We start from the raw sequence: 20000 nt of genomic DNA, 5'->3' as shown, positions 1-20000 counted from the left end.
GCCAATTCAGATAAATGCACTTTACGTTTGGTGACTTTTATTTGTGAAGTTTGTGCCGTTTCCTGGCTCCATCCACAGATGACCAATCTTGCATACCGGGCATCTCAGTTTGTGGATAAGAAGTTTTTGATCATTCATCCGACTGCAGACGGTAGGTTTATTCCTCACTGATCACTGTTTTTTCAAGCTGTGAACACTTTAAGGATGGGTGATATATCACTGAGTGCGTTTACAGGCCCCTAAAAATCGGATAACTGCAGAAGATCAGATTTTGTCAGTAATCCGATCAATGCGTTTACATGCATTTAAAAATCGGATAACTGCAGAAAATCCGATTTTGTCAGTAATCCGATCAATGCGTTTACATGCATTTAAAAATCGGATAACTGCAGAAAATCCGATTTTGTCAGTAATCCGATCAATGCGTTTACATGCACTTGAGTAATCAGATAATAGGAAACTCCAGGGCTACATGAGTCAGACAGTAATCAGATTTCTGCTTTAAAACCAGCCAATAAACTCGAGAGGAGATTAGCATAACTTAAAACTCAAACTTTATGCCGCTGCCTAAAAAAAACATCACACCACTTTATCTGAAAATATGAACATACATCATCTAGAAGACGGAGAATATTTCAATTTGGTTTTAGTATCGCTCCAAAAGTGCTTTGCTGTGTCTCGCAGCAACGCCGCTCGCCTATTTCCGGTACTGCCTCCTGTTTTCACACATGCGCAGACTGAGAAACCTGAAAGAAATCAGAGTAAGAGCTCACATGCACTGAGAAATCTGATTACTGGGCTGAAATCCAGCCTCTTTATCAGATTTCTTAATCAGATTTCTAGATCAGAGTATGGTGTTTCCACGACCATTTGAATAATCAGATAACTGCAAAGATACAATTATGATGAGATTATTAAATGTTTGTAAACACACTAACTAGCTGTCTTTTAATTTGATACTGATACAAACCCAGTAGATATACATATCTACTTATATATATATATATATATATATATATATATATATATATACATATATCTTCGTCATTAAGACAAATATGTTAAAATTACTAGTGCCAAAAACACCTGGAATCAGCATTTTCTGTTTGGATCAGCACTTGGATGGATTAAAACAATATCTTTACTGTGCCAGTGCTGTAAAACACACCTTTCAGGTGGCTATGGCAGTACAGCAGCCAGAGAACTTGGCTCTAGGCGTCATGGATTGGATCCCAGCTGATCCCTGCTGCTGTGTCCTTGAGCAAAGCACTTAACCTCCAGCTGCCTCATGGACGCTGCCCCTGCTGGTGGTTAATTAAGTCGCTCGTGTCCGCTAAATGTAAATGTTCTCTTTTTCCTTTGCAGAGAAAGTACATTTTCAGCACACGGCCAAATTCATCTCCAAGCTAATCAGCGAGAAAGCCAACTACACTCTACAGGTAATAAGACCACCTGTGTCTGTGACGGCTGTGTGAACGGACGATGCCTTACTGATTCAGAGGTTTATGCTGTTCCAGAAGGTTAAGTGCTGTAGGAGTAAAAAAAAAGAGTCATTACTTTCTAAATGTGCTGCTACAAGAAAAGAGTTTCACATGCTGACGTATATATAAGGTATTTACACACATCCAGCCATATGAAAAAGTTTGTCAACGTGTTTTGTTGATTTTCCAAGTGAAAATAATAAACACCTCCTCTACGCTTAACAAACTTCGGCTCATATTATGTATGTATATCTGTATGTATGTATTTATTTATTTACATTTTCTTTATTTAGAATCGTTTAATAGTATAATGTCAGTTTACAATGTTGTCTGTAATTGTCTCCTATCTTATGTGTACGTGAACTCAAAGATAGAACCTGGGCTGCTGATTATAGATAGAGAAAACTTGAAAAATTGAAAATAAATAAACACTTTCAAACAAATTCAGACATAAGAGGGGCATTTTCGGGATCATATACATTTTCCAATTCTCCCAGTATTCCTTAAATTAGCTTCCTGGAGCCTAATGGAGCCTTTACAAAGATTTCATAGATAATATCATACCAGTCCTCTTAATAAATTTTACATTGTTTGTACCTTGGTGAATGTATATATATATATATATATATATATATATATATATATATATATATATATATATAGCGAGCTGATTGGTTGATAGACGCTGGTATTTCACCATAACATCACAGGTCTTTGAGAAATACTGTATCACTCCGCTGAGACACCGTTGCTAAGCAACGACTTTGACAGCTGTAGGAGACGCTCCAGCCATCTGAACATTTTTACTTCTTACTTTGCCGCAAACAGAAAACGGACACTGTTAAGGTCACATCTGACCGACAGCCGATTTGGTCCGACTCTGAAGACGAGACGACACTAAATTCCCAAACTGTCAGTCGGTCTGTGTGGAGCTGGAGAACGAACTGCCGGCTGAGCAGCGAGTGGGTGGAGCTCGTTACTCTGACGTAGCAACAAGCTGCTCGTTAAGGAGCTATAATTAGGAGGAAGGAGCTGAACATTAAAACATATTAAACGCCGCGTTCACGGCCAGTTTATTCATTTCTTACTGTATTTATTTAACTGCTGTATTAAAGCAGTAGAGACACTCGAGGAGGGAGTTATCACCAATAACATCACGCCTTCAGCACGTGCCTGTGACCAAATCACAGCTGTGATGTTATTTTGCGATAACACACTCCCTATTTATATATATATATATATACACACACAAAATGCTGTTGATGGAAGAAAACATTGTATCTCCAAAAAGGAATAGAGGAAAAGGAAAATACTTTTAATGGAAGTTTTTCCAAGTCATTTTGGGCCGTTTCTTTTAGTCCATTCATCGTGAAATGTACACACAATGTAAAGAACGGTTTCTAATTATGTCAAAAAACTGAAAAAATGACATATAATATAATTAACTGGGAAAAAACCATCACTAGCACTAATTATCGCTTTCCAACATTCTTCTAAGCTGAAAAAATGCTTGAATTTTTTTTCCCTTCTTTTTTTGGACGTTTTTGTTCTAATATAAAAATAACACATCCTGTACAGGTAGCACACACTTTTCACGCGTCACACTGTCCCCTTTTCACTTTCAAAGACTTGATTGCTCATCTAAACCAGACAACCCAACCACACCAGCACTGATCCCCTGTGTTCCTGTGGCAGCATGATCTGCCCCCATCAAGAGGAGGATTAGAGCACTCACGTAGTCTGCAGCTCCCTTAAAGAGATTATACAGGCCTGCACACCAGCTAATCCAATTACAGCGGTATGCTCGGAGAATCCCTTGCTCTCTGCTCCCTGATAGGCCCTCTTTTAACTGATGGATGTTGAATAACTCTGGAAATAATTAGGGTCAGATACTCTGCGGGAACTTTATGACCGTTACTGTGCAGGACTGCTCCTCTCATGTAATAGCATGCTAATGAGGAAGATGGCTGCTTTATCTTGGAATGAGGAGACGCGTCGGCCACGCTGGTGTGTGACCAAACTATGACCCTTCGTGTTTTGACAAGCCATGACCTCCTACCTTCCGAAAGAACATCGTTAATCACCCTTTCTAGTGATTTTCCCTTGACCTGAGGTCACTCAGTAACGGAAATGCTGCTCTTAATAAGCGACTGCTAATCGGCGTCGGTTAGCGCTGTGCAAGTGAATCCCTATTAGAGTATTTATAGTTTATAGTTTGGGGAGAAAATCAGTTTTGCACCACAAACGTAGTTGAAACATGTTTGGTGCCTGAGGTTTGCTTCTCTAGCCTTGCACTGAAGCCACGAGGCTAATATAGCTGACAAGTTATGGAAGCTTAAAAGCCACCAGGTTAGCCTAAATCATCAAACATTCCTCGGACTATGCTGATGTTAACGTTAGACTTGTTAGTAACACAGTGAGTGGACACGGTGTTTAAAAACTCCAGCAGCACTGCTGTCTCATCCACTCAGACCAGCACAACACACACTCACACTCCACCACAACGTCAGTGTCACTGCAGTGCTGAGAATGATCCACCACCCAAATAGTACCTGCTTTGTGGGGGTCCTGACCACTGAAGAACAGAGTAAAAGGGGGCTACTAAAGTATCAGAGAAACAGCTGGACTACAGTCTGTAACTGTAGAACTACAAAGTGCAGTAAGTGGAGCTGATAAAGTGGACAATGAGTGAGGAGGTGGACATAATGAAGTGGCTGGTGAGCAAAACCCATAAAATCAGAGAGATTTTAAGACAGTTGCACATCACTATTAGCTACGTCAACTGCAGTGCAGTTGAAGAAGCACATGTAGGACACCAAGCATGTCTTGCCTACATTTGTGTACATTGATTTTTGGTCCAGCCGTTGCTTTAATCCGAGCTGTTTTGAGTCCAGTATAATGTACCGTCAGCATCGACCTCACTAATGTTTTTATCCCATGCCAGATCTACCCAGACGAAGGTCACTTCATCCACAACGAGGAGACAAGGCAGCACCTCAGCCAGTCTCTGGTCAACTTTTTCGAAGAATGCTTCAGACTACCGGACTACATCTTTGAGGAGGCTCTGGAGGAGGAGAGCGAAGACGAGGGTTAGCCACACCCCCTCTGGCCCACGGCACCCAAGCACAAAGCCAGCTCCTTTTGCCACACTTTATGCAACCCATCCATTTTTCAGACCTCCGTTTTTGTTTTTCTTCTCATTTTTAAAATATTTTCCCCCCAGTTTGCCTTCCAAGGTCATCGTCATCATTAAGCCCACTGTAACCCGAGACTGCCCCCCGGTGGATGCTTGCTTTTCGTCCCCTGCTGCTCCCCTGCTGCTAGACTTTGGATCTGCAGACTGCAGACGTCTGGCTGATGACCCAAACTGCCTCTTCAGCAGGCCAGGGGGTCAGGGGGCCAAGAGAACGAGGAGGAGGAGGTGGTCTCCGGCCTGTCTGTCATTTTTGATGGACAAGCTGCTCTGACGTTGATGTTAACGGAATACTGGAGGCAGTTACCATCGATGCCCTCGCCCCGCTACAACCTTCCTTCAGACTCAAAGGAAAGAGGGGTTTTATAGCACAAAGTCTGGAGACTGAGCGTGAAGACTCTGCTGATGGTGCTGGTTTGGGAGTTGGGAAGATATTCTGGGTTTGGGGAGGGAGGGTCGGGGTCGGGGTTGGGGTTGTACTTTGAGAAAAAAAAAATAAGAAGCTCTCATGTCTGATCGTGCTTGTGTCTGTCGTTCTGATGTAAAGTAGCACACAAAAAAAAGAACATCTACTTGGGTATCAATAAACTTGTTTTTCAGTGTTCAACTTTCGTCCTGATCTTGGAAACCTTGTAGCCTCAAGTATGTATTTAAAATCAGTGTTGAAGACCTAAATTTCAAGTGAACAAAAAAAAAAAAAGACATAGCATATTTATTTAATCACCTGCATAGACCATCACAGTTTTGGAAGACTGTTGGATCTTGGCTCAACTTTTATTTGGTGTGGTAGTCTCTCAGTGCTAAACCAAGCACATAATCTAGTTTTAGTCACTGTGCCTTACTGTGGGAGCAAGCAGTCCTTCACAAGGAGCCTCCTTAAATACACCACCAGTCATTTAAGGCTCATTTCGGAACCACCAGACACTGGAATTACGTCATCCGTGCACTAGAACTCAACTGCTGTTGAAGACATTCCATGATATACCATTAGTGAATATATCATGTCTCAGTGTGGACTTTAATTTAAAGGACTCTTTATTTTGTGCATGTTTGAATCAGTGAGCAGATGCTTCGATGTCATGCTAAAATACCATTTTGCCCATTAAAAGGGACTTTGTTATGAAGAAGCATGATATTCTAATTTATTATTTCAACTTTACCTCAGTATTAAACCAAGGCACGCCCACATTTGGGTGTGAAGAGCCACTTTATAGAACTTTTGTTAATAACGCCCAAAACTAACCTGTACATAAGATAAATTATAATATTACCAAGAGAGTGTTAATGGGATACAGTGCTGCGCAATGGAGATAGAATAAGAAAAATGCCAATGAAAGAAAAATCTAGATGTCAGGAATTTCACGCTCATAGAAATAAAACTATTGCTGCGTTCGGCCGAGCTCGTAAGTGGAAGCGTGGAAGCCGTGAGTTTGCACTGTTAGGACTAGAGATAGAGCCGGCTTATGAGGAGCCTGGCCACTTCCTATTTCCCCCGTTATATCAAAAACAGCCCCCGAGTGAGCCCTCAATGAATGGGAGTGAATGGAGCTCAAGGGCTAAAACTGAAAAGTTAAAATAGTTTCTAATCACTTGCCTAGAGCGTTCCTTTAGTTTTAGAAAGTAGAAGGATGCATTTAACCAAGAAAGGAAAGAAATCGTACCTGCATGTTTCCTTTTTTCTACAGCAAACGGGTTTTGAGTGCTGATTGGTTAGCAAGCGGGGCAGCTCATCGGCTGTTCGCGCTCACAGGACGAGGCGCCGTTTTAAACTCCTATAATTCGAGTTTAAAAGCTCTTAAAAACATAACAGCAATGTAAAAATGTTTTATGCTGTTCTGTGTTCAGGATGTGAATGTATTATTATATCTTAAAAGTGTTTTAGCGGTTATAAACCATGATTTAACCCGTTCGTTCTGGCTCGGGAGTGATCTCTAGCGTTTGAGTAAACCGAAAGATGTTAGAGCGGGAATTCTCCTCTGTGCTAGAGATAGGCCTGCAGTTCGCACCATAAAACGGCAAAACTCGGATCGCTACAATAGTGCGAGTTTTTGCTAGTGGTAGTTTCTAGAAGTGAGTTAGCACTGAAGTAACCTTGAGCCACATTAACACTTTTAGCCCTCAGAAACAAAAGCTTGTAAAATAGGTTGTTTTATTGGAAGTTTGTACGACATGTTTACACACAGGCCTACATTTTACTTTGTAATAGTTTTACTGGGAACCTTTCGGTAATGAGTCCTGACATAAAGCTGCCGCTACTGTTTTCCATTCCGAACAACAGACCAAACCCTGGTTAGACTGTGACTCATAGTCAGTGACGTATGTAGAACTCCCAGAAATTCAGGGACTGCAACCGTGGAAGGACGTGGACTATGAAGGCGTCCTTCAAAGGCTGCGTAGACCTGCGAAGGCTCAACCGGAATGAGGTCTGCTCTACGGCAGATTTCCCGTTTGCTTCACAGCACCGCTGGTCCCGTTGTTACAAGTCGCATCATGGAACGCCGTTCGTGTCAAGTTCTTTAAAGATGCAGCCAAAAACTTTGATTTAAGTTTTTCGTCTTTTTATGTTTATTAGAGCTGGAGATGCTTCTCTCTATCGACTCCTTGCTCACTCAAATAAAACAAAACGTTAGTTTTTGGAAGCCTACATTGGCTTTTTTAACATTTGTATCGTTCGCTATTCAACCCAATACTTACATGTAAAGTTTCTCCTCAGTCACCGTTCAGATCCTTCGTTGCCAAAGAAAATGACACACTTCTCGGCCGTATATCAAGGCGTCTTTATATCAGTACAGCCGTGAAGTGAGGCATCCGAAGGATGCAACTCCTGAATTGGGACTTTTCTGAACTTTAGAGCAACGTTCGGTCACGACACCCACTGAGTTTTCCCCTTTGATTGTTAGAAACAAGCTGGCCGGCAAACGTCAATGATATGAGTGATAACTGTACCATTCAGAATGTAGATATCTTCTCAAAACAGCTGACTTCATGGTCAATGAATAGATTTGACTGTCTATATGGTAAGCGCTATAAGGAAACTACTACTAATCTCCTTTGAGAGTAAAGTGGTACTTTATTACGATTGAGTGCGTTAGCAGCACCTCATGTGCAGAACCTTCCCGGCTTTCTGAGCAAGAATTCCCAGTTAGGAAGGTGCCTTCATTGGCTTCTCCTGAATTCTGAAATTCTGAGTTAAATTCTGAGTTAGGAGCTTCAGTCGAATGCAGCAGAAGTTCTGTACTTTTTTGCGCAGCACTGCACCTGAAAAAATGTTTGGTTGTTTTTTTGTTTGTTTGTTTTTTTTGCATTTTTGAAAGCTCTTGAGGCTCAAATTTGTTTCATCACTTCATTTGAATGAAACGTTCATGTTCAATCTTGATGCATTCATTGTGCATGCTGGCAAATCTTTTTGCAACTCCAAGCTATTTTTTAATGCTCGAATATTCCATGTAGTATTTTTTGACAGCTTGAATGTTCTTTACCGACCTGTATTTCATTTACAGTAGTTTTGTGAGTGAAATCCCAGTCTCGTCAGCTCGGTGTATAAATGTTACTCGAATATCATTTAAGTCTCTTAATATCTGAGTGTTACCTGTACATACGGCATTTTGAACGTTAACGTTCTTGTTCTCCTGCTTCGGCCCGCGGACTGGACGAAGCTGGAGGCTCAGAGATCGATGGTGTTTCTGCTTATTACTGTGGACTTTTCATGATGAACAGTGGAAACGGGTGGAGGAGTAATGGGATTCCACTTCACACAGCAAAACCAGAGGCTCATCACTTTGTTGACCAAATCTTTGGAGGAGGCACATTGTGGAATGTGGCATGAAGGCATCTGCCAGAATAAACATTATTTTACCATCATGGGGTGTTGTTTGTCTTTCTGACCCTAATTTAGCAAATGTGAACATACAGTGCTCACAGGCAGGAGAGTAGGCTAACTCACAAAGAAGGATTTCGTACTGACACATTACGGAAGGTTGTGGCAAAACAAGCTTCAAATGAGTTGGAGGAGAAGTTCATGTAGGTTTCATGTAGGTTTCAAGCAACACAAAGCTTTCCGGATAGTTCTGATATTCCACTGTTTTAAATTTGAAATGAATCTACAGCAAGACTGTGGTCAGCATGAGTAAAACCAATGAAACAGAGATCAAGTAATGATATTAAGAACCAAAAATACTGATTATTTTTAAAACTGAACGTACTGATACATTACAGAAGTTGCAGCAAAACAAACTTCAAATGGGCTGGAGGATGCTTTACATTATACAACTCAAGTGCAACTTTCTGTAAGTTTCGTGTAAGTTTCAAGCAACACAGAGTTGCGTGCAAGTTTCTCCAGATATTTCAGACTTCACTTAATGAAACTGAGATCAAGTAATGCCATAAAGAACCAAACAAGCTGTGTGAGAAACTGGCAGAAAAGCAAAATATCTTAATACAACAGCGCAAAGCCACTCAAGCTGAACCACTGACCAACAGCAGCAATATGACTATATGACTAAAATAAAAACAGCAGAATAAAGTTATTTTATATTACTTATGTCTTCATAATGTTTTATGTCATACATTCATTTTATGTTATTGCATTTGAGAATGTATTATCTGTAGTTTTATACAATTTTAAGCGACTGTTTGCAGCCTGTAAAAAATAATAATTAAATAATTCAATCAAGTGTATCAGAAACAGGGAACACACTAAACTGTACAGTCATGGGCTTGAATAACACTGTTCTCTAAACAGGGTTATTATTAATCTGTTATTATCAATACTACCACACTATTATGACTACTATAGTGTTATTACTTTTAGTACTACCATACTAGGTTGACCTCCTGTAACTATGTGTGCACTGACCGACAGCAGAATTATTTTATTAGACATTGTCATTATAATTTATTTAATACATTCATTTTATCTTATTACATTTGAGAACGTATTAAAGTAGCTTTATAAATCTTTTTTTTTATGAAAATAATACGCTGCTTAGTAAAATCAAATGTATCAGAAACTGAGAACACACTAAACTGTACAGTCATGGACTTCAATAACACTGACATATTCCCTTAAACTGCAGGCTAATTAATAATCAGTTACTATTATTACTATTCAGCAACTAGTCAAACTAGTGTGCAAGTTATACAGTTATGAAGCGTGGACTGTGAATTTTTAGGCCTTAAAAAAAGTAATTTTAGATAACGCAGGTAGACAGCACCATCTAGTGGACAGGTTTGAAAAGTACCATCCTCCATAATGAGGAATTCCACCAATTTTTAAAAAATATCTGCATCATTAAAAGGTTAAAATGTAAACAGAGTCATTCTGAGCGGTTTGGTGTGAAATGCTGTTCAAGAGAAACTTACGGAGTCAGAACTGTTCACAGTGGTGGTGATAGGAACCAGACGTCCGCCTCTAAAAGCTCCCTCACAGAGAGTTACTACATGAAATGGTTATGAATTCACGGCCTGATGCCCTAGACATTGTGTCATGATAGTTCTTACAAAGGTTTCCCCTAAAACGTTTTTATTCATGGTGGCAAAATAATCGTCAAAGAAAATGGATTTTTTCTGATTTACACTCAACGTTACATATAAACATTCAGAAGGCACACTGTATGAGGCTGGTTCAGTCCATCTCTCAGGCACTTATACAGAGCTTTGTGCATTTTCTCTATACCGCCAATAGAGCAGAGCATGTTTAGCTGCTCCACAGGGTGATCTGGAATGCTGGAGCATTGGAGAGCTTTGAGAACAGCCTTGGCAAACTTGCCGTAGTGTGCGGTGGAGCACAACACGAGAGGACACGTCCTGTCATGCATCCGGTCAGCCACCGCTTTGGCCACAGCTGTGTGGGTGTCCATTATATAGCCTGTTTCAGAGTATACTTTGTGGATGGTGGTCAGACAGTCTTCCTCTGAGCACCAGCCAGCCTGGATGTCCTGCTGTATCCTCTGCAGTAAGTCCTCAGACACTGCAAAACACTGCTGCTTCTCAAGGCTCATAAACAAACCTCGGACAAGATCGATGTCCCCACCGGAGGTGTGATACATGAACCTCTCGAGATTTGAGGACTTCAGAATGTCAATAGCGGGAGAAATTGATACAACCAGCTTCCTGCCACGTAGATCATCCTGTCCGGTAGAGATGAAGTCAGAGATTACACAGTTCCTTATTGGAATGCCCATTTGTTTCGCATAGATTGCGGACATGGCATTGCCGAAGTTTCCGGTGGGGATGCAGACGTCAATCGGATTGCCGAATGTGACCGCTCCCCTTCTGAGCAGGTCCAGGTACGCAGAGCAGTGGTAAACAACCTGCGGAAGCAAGCGTCCCCAGTTTATGGAGTTAGCCGTGCTTAGAACAGTAGCATACTCAACAGCCAAGTGACCAGTCAGGCTAGAGTGTCCAAACATCCTCTTGATGCTCCTCTGGCAGAAGTCGAAGTCAGAAAGGACGCTCACAGACCGGACGTTTCCTTCCTTATATGCGGTCATCTGCAGTTTCTAAATGAGGCTCACCCCATCTTCTGGGAAAAACACCAACGAACCAATCCTGTCACTCCCTTTAAGGATGCTGAACCCACGGAGAACAGCACTGCCTGTATCTCCAGACGTGGCCACCAGGACCAGGTAATTCTGCACATCTGCGGAAGGCAGTGGGCAAATATCTGCGGCATTAACTGCAAGGCCAGGTCTTTGAAGGATGCGGTTGGGCCATGGAAGAGCTCCAGGACATACTGTTCCTCAGTCAGCTGTTTAACAGGTGCTACTGATTCACTGGCAAAGTTCTCCCCATAGGCCCGGTTCACCATGGAGCGAAGCTCTAAAGGAGAGATATGCATCGGATGTATGCACTTTTCCAGTATGACTAGCGCTCGCTCAGGATAAGACATTTTGGCTAATCTGAGCCATTCAGAAGGTTCCAGTTTCGGGAAGCCTTTACTAGGCACATACAGGCCTCCATCTGGAGCTAGTCCCTCCACAACAACATCGCCGAAGAACTTCAGGCCACCAGATGGTCCAGGCTGGCTCCTCGTTGAGGTAAAAGTCTCTGACTCTGATATCTAGCCAGAACTTGAAGGACCTTCTCCACCACTTCCTCAAGACTCTCCCCTCTACCGCAGAACACTGTGTCTGACCACTTCTCATAAAACTGCTTCCTGTACTGTAAAGTCTCCCTCATGGAGACACCAGAATCCTGACCCACGATCCTGTTCACTTTCATTCTGGAGAGCCTCTTGATAATGTCATCTTCATCCACGTCAACATACACAGCGAGTCCAGAAAGTTTCAGGTGGAGCATGGTGTCCGGGTGGAGCGGATTGGAGCCGGTCAGCGAGATCACGCACCCAGTGGCAGAGGAATTACACACAGCCTGGCCCTCTTCATCCAAAAAACGCTCCCCTCCGACTTCAGCCAGCTTCTCCGCCACAGGCATCCCCCACATCCTCTCCAGAACATCATCGTCTATGTCAATGATGGGCATTCCAAGCCTGTCAGCCAAAATGCAGCCTACAGAGGTCTTCCCCGCCCCGGGGGGACCCATAAGAAGAATGTTTCTCTCTACTGACCGAGGGCTCTTCATGGACAGCTGTGCTGTTGCTATGCATGAAGAAGAACCAGCAGGAGAGAAGAATTGGTTGTAGCTCATTTTTCCCATTTTTCCAAAGAAACGTCAGACATATCTAGACACCATCTTGAAATCGTGATTTTAGGCAGGATCTGTGGATAAAAATCAAAATAAATGATAAATTTCTGCATAATTAAATCACTGAGAGGTGAGAGGCAAACAAGGCCATGCAAACAAGACTCCCTTAAGATCCCTAAGATTCCCTTATAGTGGTCATGATGGGAACCAGGGGTTGTGATGTCTATAATGAAAAAGGTCATTTTGTTTACTATCCAAAACCATGAAAAGTCATTTGTACTCATTTTTTGACATCCCATATGTTGGATCAGGCAAACTATTGTCAGTATATTTAAAAAATATATATTTAAAAGAAATGAGTACAAATGATTTTTATTAAACGCTTTACATACTATCACTGCACTCCATCCAACAGAATTAATCACATTCATGGTAAATGTTGTCATATTGCCCAGAAAAATGGCTCAAGATTTTTAATTCCTCTGAATACGCATCATAGTTATAAGACTGTTGGCTATCCAGAAAACATCTGTGTTGAGCTTAAAAACTCTTTATCTCGTCATGGCAAGCCAACGTGTTATGACACAATCCACTAGGCCAGCTTGATTAAGGTACAAATCATAATCACGATTATTTTGTCAACACCAATGATTATTTGATACGATTATTCATTGACTCTGCAAACATCATTTAGCATAAGCATTTACTGTACTTAAAAATAAATAAATAATTGTCTTTTTAACAGTGGACTTCCTTCAACTTTAAACGTAATTCTGAAAAACAAGTAAAAAAAATAAGTAAAAAATGACAAAAAGAAAGTAAAAACATCCACACCGATCAGGCGTAACATCGTGACCACCTCCCTGTTTCTACACTCACTGTCCACTTTATCAGCTCCACTTACTGTATAGCTGCACTCTGTAGTTCTACAGTTACAGACTGTAGTCCATCTGTTTCTCTGATACTCTGTTACCCTGTTCTTCAGTGGTCAGGACCCCCATGGACCCTCACAGAGCAGGTACTATTTGGGTGGTGGATCATTCTCAGCACTGCAGTAACACTGATGAGGCGGTGGTGTGTTAGTGTGTGTTGTGCTGGTCTGAGTGGATCAGACGCAGCAGTGCTGCTGGAGTTTTTAAACACCTCAGTGTCACTGCTGGACTGAGAACAGTGCACCAACCAACAAACTGTGCTGGAGCAGATGAGCTGTCATCTCTGACTTTAGATTGACTTTAGGACTGATAAGGTAGGAGTGTATACACAATATCTATCTCTCTCTCTCTCTCTCTCTCTCTCTCTCTCTATATATATATATATATATATATATATATATAGCGTGTATACACGTTTAAATAATAATAATATTTATAAAAATAAATTGGATTTATAATTTCGATTGCTGGATTTATCACACAAGACAAACTAAGAGCCTCAATGCAGAACTGAATGCAGCACAATAATCTCAATTATCAATTAATCAATTAATTTATCTCAATTATCTTGTTTTTATAATCGTTAGAAGTCAAACCTGTAACTAATGACATAAAACGCGATTACTCTCCCAGCCTGTAAGTGCCTAAAAAGTTAGGATTCGTCGGCTTCTTGTTCTAATGTACCCGTTCCACCTTAAACAGCGGCAGTTACAGTGTGGCGCCTGATGCGTAGTAATAATAACTGCAGCACCATTTAAGGTGGAACGGCAAAATTCAATCCTTAGAAAAAGCTTGGTCGCGCTGTCGCACTAAAGGTTCAGGTGCGCGTCTAAACCGCGTTTTACGGTAACAGCTCGGTCTTTCAGTACAGACGTTTAAAATAGGGGAAAAACGTGTCTTCCAGCATAATAAAGACAACTAAACCAAGTCTAGTACACACATGTCCCAGAAATAAGACACATGTGGAGCAGTTATTAGACAGTCTGTACAGTGTCTGTTCGGCTCTGTACAAACACAATATGAGGTCCTGTAAAACAGGCAAATCAGAGTGTTATCATATCAGACCACCATAATCCCAAAGACCACTGTATAATGAACTCATGGTATGAGTACCAAGTACTTTTACTGTAGGAATTTGGAGTAATGGAGTAGCAAAATGGGGTAGCCCCTGGCAGGGGCGATACCATCATCGCGAAGGCTGTTCACCCAGGGCGAGGCTCTGCCGTTGCACTTGGGTGGTGCTGACCCTTGCGAATTCCTCAAATGCAGGAATCTCGACTGATTTCGGGACGTGGGGGACTGCGTTCGTGGGCTGGAGGTTAGGGAACTGGCCCTGTGACCAGAAGGTTGCCGGTTCGATCCCCAGAGCTGACAGTCCATGACTGAGGTGTCCTTGAGCAAGACACCTAACCCCCAACTGCTCCCTAGGAGCCATGGATAGGGCTGCCCACCGCTCCGGGCAAGTGTGCTCACTGCCCCCTAGTGTGTGTGTATCCACTAGTGTGTATGTGGTGTTTCACTTTACAGCAGGGTTAAATGTGGAGGTGGGATTAAAAAAGTATCACTTGACTTATGAAAAGTGTCTATTCGGCTCTATACAGACCACAATTTGAAGTCCCATAAAAATGGCAAATGAAAGTGTTCAATTCAGACCACCGTTTTCCTGAAGAACACTCTCTCTGGAGTGATATTACAGTAGGAATTTGCATTAATGACATGTTGGGTTGTAGATGTTAATTTGGTAACATAAGTTTGCTTTTTCATATTCTACACAGAGAATAAATGAAAGGCAACACAGCAGCTATTCTCTCTTTGGATGCCCCAAAATCATGTGACCTCATAGGAATGAGGGTTTAAAGATAAAGATTTGGTACGCTCTGTCTGCTCATGTCTCTTATATCTTTTTCAGAATATCTATCTTTCTACTACAACCCCAATTCCAATGAAGTTGGGACGTTGTGTAAAACATAAATAAAAACAGAATACGATGATTTGCAAATCCTTTTCAACCCACATTCAACTGAATACACTACAAAGACAAGATATTTAATGTTCAAATAGATAAACTTTATTATTTTTTGCAAATATTCACTCATTTTGAATTTGATGCCTGCAACATCTGGCCTGGGTTGATGCCTGGGTTTCCTCCGGGTTCTCTGGTTTCCTCCCACAGTCCAAAGACACGCAGTCAGGCCAATTGGACCTGCTAAATTGCCCCTGGGTGTGAGTGACTGTCTGTGTTTGTCTGTCTGCCCTGCAATGGACTGGCGACCTGTCCAGGGTGTATCCTGCCTTCCACCCGAAGACTGCTGGGATAGGCTCCAGCACCCCCCCGTGACCCTGACGGAGAAGCAGCTTAGAAAATGGATGGAACATGATGCTTCAGCATCTGCAGAGGTCTGGAAAAGTGCACCTGTTGGTGACCCTATACACATGGACTGAACTAAACTTCAAGTTGACATCCCTCAATTCAAGTTTTTTTTTAATGGCCCATTAGTTCCTGCAAAAAGTGCATGCAAGTTAATGACAATATAAATTGACTATATTTATATACTCCTTTTTAAAAGAGGTCATATGCATTTAAAATAAAATACAGTTTGGAGGTGAAATCTCCTTTACCCTATTCAAAGGGGTGTTACCAATCAGTTGCCATAGCAACCTGAACCACATGGTCTGACCTGAACGGTGCTGACCTAATGAGAGGTAGTGACGTTGGTGGAATATAAAAGTATAAACTGCATGAAACAAGCTTCCAGTGACCACACAAAAATATCACCACACATAACATACTGAGCAAAAATAAGACTTATTCAATGTAAAGCAGCAAAGTCACTCAATAGCAATTCTAGAAGAAAATGCTTGCTATGAAACAAGTTTTGGGATTTTTGAGTTCAAAGCTGATATTACAGATTCTATGTCCAGAGGGCGTACAAATGGGTATTATGTATGGTGGTCTGAGTTGACAACAGTTTGATTAGGACTTTTGACTTCAAATTGTCGTCTATACAGAACCACAAACCATTTATACAAGTTTGCTACCCCCTTACTCCAAATGTAGGAAAAGTACTTGGTACTCATAACATGAGTTCATAATACAGTGGTCTCTGGGATTATGGTGGTCTGATATGATAACACTCTGATTTGCCTGTTTTAGAGGACTTCAAATTGTGGAAACCAGCCATTAGGGGTGTACTTTGTGTACTTCTGGTGCCGGTCCCAAGCCCGGATAAATGGTGAGGGTTGCGTCAGGAAGGGCATCTGGCATAAAACTTGTGCCAAAACTATCATGCGGATCACAAATATTATTGCCATACCGGATCGGTCGAGGCTCGGGTTAACAAAGATCGCCTCCGGTGCTGTTGACCAGCAGGGTGCTGGTGGAAATTGGACTACTGTAGGTCGAAGACCATAAAGAGGAGAGGAGGAGGGCGGGTTAGAAGGCAGTGAGAGAGAAGGAAAGGCAGGAGTGTGGAGGTTAGAGTAGGGACTCTGGGACATAGGGACAATGACTGGTAAAGGCAGAGAGCTTGCAGACATGATGGAGAGAAGGAAGGTAGATATTCTGTATGTCCAGGAGACCAGATGGAAAGGAAGCAAGGCCAGGAACATTGGAGGTGGATTCAAACTGTTCTGTCATGGTGTAGAGAGGAAGAGAAATGGAGTAGGGATAAACCTAAAGGAACAGCTTGGGAAAAGTGTTCTGGATGTAAAGAAAGTGTCAGACAGGATCATGAGCCTGAAGTTGGAGGTTGATGGTGTAATTTTGAATGTGGTCAGTTCATATGCACCACAGGTTGGTTGTCAGTTAGAGGAGAAAGAGGAATTTTGGAGTAAGATGGATGAAGTGGTAGATGGTGTCTCTAGAGAGGAGAGATTAGTGATTGGTGCAGACTTCAATGGACATGTTGGTGAAGGGAACAGAGGGGATGAAGTGGTGCTGGGTATGTATGGTGTGAAAGACAGAAATGCGGAAGGTCAGATGGTTGTAGATTTTACAAAGAGAATGGAAATGGCTGTGGTGAACACGTATTTTCAGAAGAGGGAAGAACACAGGGTGACATACAAGAGTGGAGGGAGGTGCACACAGGTGGATTATATCCTTTGCAGGAGATGCCACCTAAAGGAGATTGGAGATTGTAAAGTGGTACCAGGGGAAAGTGTAGCAAGGCAGCATAGGGTGGTTGTCTGTAGAATGAGATTAGAAACAAAGAAGAGGAAGAGAGTGAAGACAGAGCCAAAGATTAGATGGTGGAAGCTGAAGGAGGAGGATGGTTGCAGGCAGTTCAGGGAAAAATTGCAACAGGCCCTTGGGGGCAGTGAGGAGCTACCTGAGGACTGGGAAACTACAGCTAAGGTGGTGAGAGAAACTGGCAAGAATGTGTTGGGTGTTTCGTCTGGTCAGAGGAAAGAAGACAAGGAAAGTTGGTGGTGGAATGAGGAAGTCCAGGAGAGTATTCAGAAGAAGAAGGCAGCTAAGGAAAAGTGGGATAACCAGAGAGATGAAGGAAGTAGGCAGGAGTGCTGTGAGGCTAGTCGCATAGCAAAAAGAATGGTGGCAAAGGCAAAGGCTCAGGAATATGATGAGCTGTATGAGAGGCTGGACAGTAAAGAAGGAGTAAAGGACTTGTATCATTTGGCTAAACAGAGAGACAGAGCTGGAAAGGATGTACAGCAGGTTAGGCTGATAAAGGATAGAAAGGGAAATGTACTAGTGAGTGAACAGAGAGTGTTGAGTAGATGGAAGGAGTACTTTGAAGAACTAATGAATGAGGAAAACGAGAGAGAGAGGAGGACAACGGGGGGAGAGATAGTGGATCAGGAAGTGCAGAGAATTGGTAAGGTGGAAGTGAGGGCAGCTTTGAAAAGGAAAAGAATGGAAAGCAGTTGGTCCAGATGACATACCTGTGGAGGTATGGAGATGTTTAGGAGAGAAGGCAGTGGACTTTTTAACCAGGTTGTTTAACAAACTCCTGGAGAGTGAGAGGACGCCTGATGAGTGGAGAAGCAGTGTACTGGTCCCCATTTTTAAGAACAAGGGTGATGTGCAGAGCTGCAGTAACGTTAGAGGTATAAAGTTGATGAGCCACACCATGAAGTTATGGGAAAGAGTTGTTGAAGCAAGGCTAAAATGAGAGGTTCAGATCAGTGAGCAGCAGTTTGGTTTCAGTACCACAGATGCAATTTTTGCATTGAGAGTGTTGGTAGAGAAGTACAGAGAAGGTCAGAAGGAGCTACATTGTGTCTTTGTGGATCTAGAGAAGGCATATGATAGGGTGCCAAGAGAGGAACTGTGGTACTGTATGAGGAAGTCAGGTGTAGCTGAAAAGTATGTTAGGGTGGTGCAGGACATGTATGAGGATAGTGAGACAGTGGTGAGGTGTGCAGTTGGAGTGACAAATGGTTTCAAGGTGAAGGTGGGGTTACATCATGGATCAGCTTTGAGCCCCTTCTTGTTTGCAATGGTGATGGAAAGGTTGACAGATGAGGTCAGGCAGGAGGCTCCATGGACCATGATGTTTGCAGATGACATTGTAATCTGTGGTGAGAGTAGAGAGCAGGTGGAAGAGAATCTGGAGAGGTGGAGGTTTGCGCTGGAGAGGAGAGGAATTAGGGTCAGTAGAGACAAGACAGAATACATGTGTGTGAATGAGAGGGAGGCAGGTGGAAAGGTGAAGATGCAAGGAGTAGAGGTCGTAAAGGTGGATGACTTCAAATATCTTGGGTCAACCATCCAGAGCAATGGACAGTGTAGAAAAGAGGTGAGGAAGAGGGTGCAGGCAGGATGGAGTGGGTGGAGACGGGTGTCAGGGCTGATGTGTGACAGAAGGATAGCAGCAAGAGTGAAAGGGAAGGTTTAGAAGACAGTAGTGCGTCCTGCTATGATGTTTGGTTTGGAGACTGTGGCTCTGTCTAAAAGACAGGAGGCTGAGCTGGAGGTGGCGGAGATGAAGATGCTGAGATTTTTGTTGGGAGTGACGAGGCTGGACAAGATTAGAAATGAGCAGATCAGAGGGACAGTGAAGGTAGAGCAGTTTGGAGATAAAGCCAGAGAGGCCAGGTTGAGATGATTTGGACATGTGTTGAGGAGGAATAGTGGATATATTGGGCAAAGAATGTTGGAGATGGAGCTGCCGGGCAGAAGGAGAAGAGGTAGACCTCAGAGAAGGTTTATGGATGTAGTGAAGGTGGACATGGAGATGGTTGGTGTGAAAGTAGAGGAGGCAGTGGATAGGGCAAGATGGAGGCAGATGATCCGCTGTGGCGACCCCTAAAGGGAGCAGCCGAAAGAAGAAGAAGAAGAAGGACCTCATATTGTGTTTGTACAGAGCTGAACAGACACTGTACAGACTGTCTAATAACTGCTCCACATGTGTCTTATTTCTGGGACATGTGTGTACTAGACTTGGTTTAGTTGTCTTTATTAGGCGGGAAGACAAGTTTTTTTCCCTATTTTTAAGCATCTGTACTGAAAGACCGAGCTGTTACCGTAAAACGCGGTTTAGACGCGCACCTGAACCTTTGGTGACAGGAGAGCTGAGGCGAAGTTCACAGCTGCTGTTCGACGGTTAATATCTTTACATTTACCTGTGGAAAATACCCACAAATGTGCGGGTTTTAGCCCCGCAGCAGCTTCTCCGCCTGCTCCCATCAACACCATGTAAACACGACAGAGTACGGCGACCGCGAGGGGACACGTCCGTCCGCACAGACTTGCCAACTGACTGAGCTCACCTGGTTTGTTTGTTTGTT

The 20000-nt window shown here is 42.5% G+C and overlaps 3 protein-coding genes and 1 pseudogene across 6 annotated transcripts in view; 3 read left to right on the top strand and 1 right to left on the bottom strand.

Moving 5' to 3' along the window:
• The window catches only part of dpp6a (dipeptidyl-peptidase 6a), a 615071-nt gene extending 609656 nt beyond the window's left edge, over window positions 1-5415 (top strand). For all 4 annotated transcript variants that reach the window (XM_017705640.2, XM_017705658.2, XM_037536774.1 and 1 more), the window contains 3 exons: window positions 79-151; window positions 1366-1439; window positions 4426-5415. In XM_017705640.2, coding sequence (XP_017561129.1) covers window positions 79-151; window positions 1366-1439; window positions 4426-4575 — 297 coding nt within the window. In that variant the 3' untranslated portion in view covers window positions 4576-5415. The remainder of the gene's footprint in view (window positions 1-78; window positions 152-1365; window positions 1440-4425) is intronic.
• A 4841-nt stretch (window positions 5416-10256) lies between these two features.
• Window positions 10257-12222, bottom strand: LOC108430991 (threonine synthase-like 1). Its single transcript, XM_017703845.2, is given in 3 exon segments — window positions 10257-11306; window positions 11309-11727; window positions 11730-12222. Coding segments are annotated over 3 exon segments (1956 nt in total). The 5' UTR covers window positions 12217-12222.
• A 2200-nt stretch (window positions 12223-14422) lies between these two features.
• On the top strand, window positions 14423-14531 carry LOC119263154 (annotated as a pseudogene).
• Window positions 14532-19803: 5272 nt separating this feature from the next.
• enkur (enkurin, TRPC channel interacting protein) overlaps window positions 19804-20000 on the top strand; it is a 19904-nt gene continuing 19707 nt past the window's right edge. The window contains exon 1 of the mRNA XM_017704126.2: window positions 19804-19985. The gene's annotated coding sequence lies outside the window, so the exon portion shown is untranslated. The remainder of the gene's footprint in view (window positions 19986-20000) is intronic.

This window comes from Pygocentrus nattereri, chromosome 3, assembly GCF_015220715.1.
Source record: "Pygocentrus nattereri isolate fPygNat1 chromosome 3, fPygNat1.pri, whole genome shotgun sequence".
Lineage (NCBI taxonomy): Eukaryota > Metazoa > Chordata > Actinopteri > Characiformes > Serrasalmidae > Pygocentrus > Pygocentrus nattereri.
This window is presented reverse-complemented; position numbering and strand designations above follow the sequence as displayed.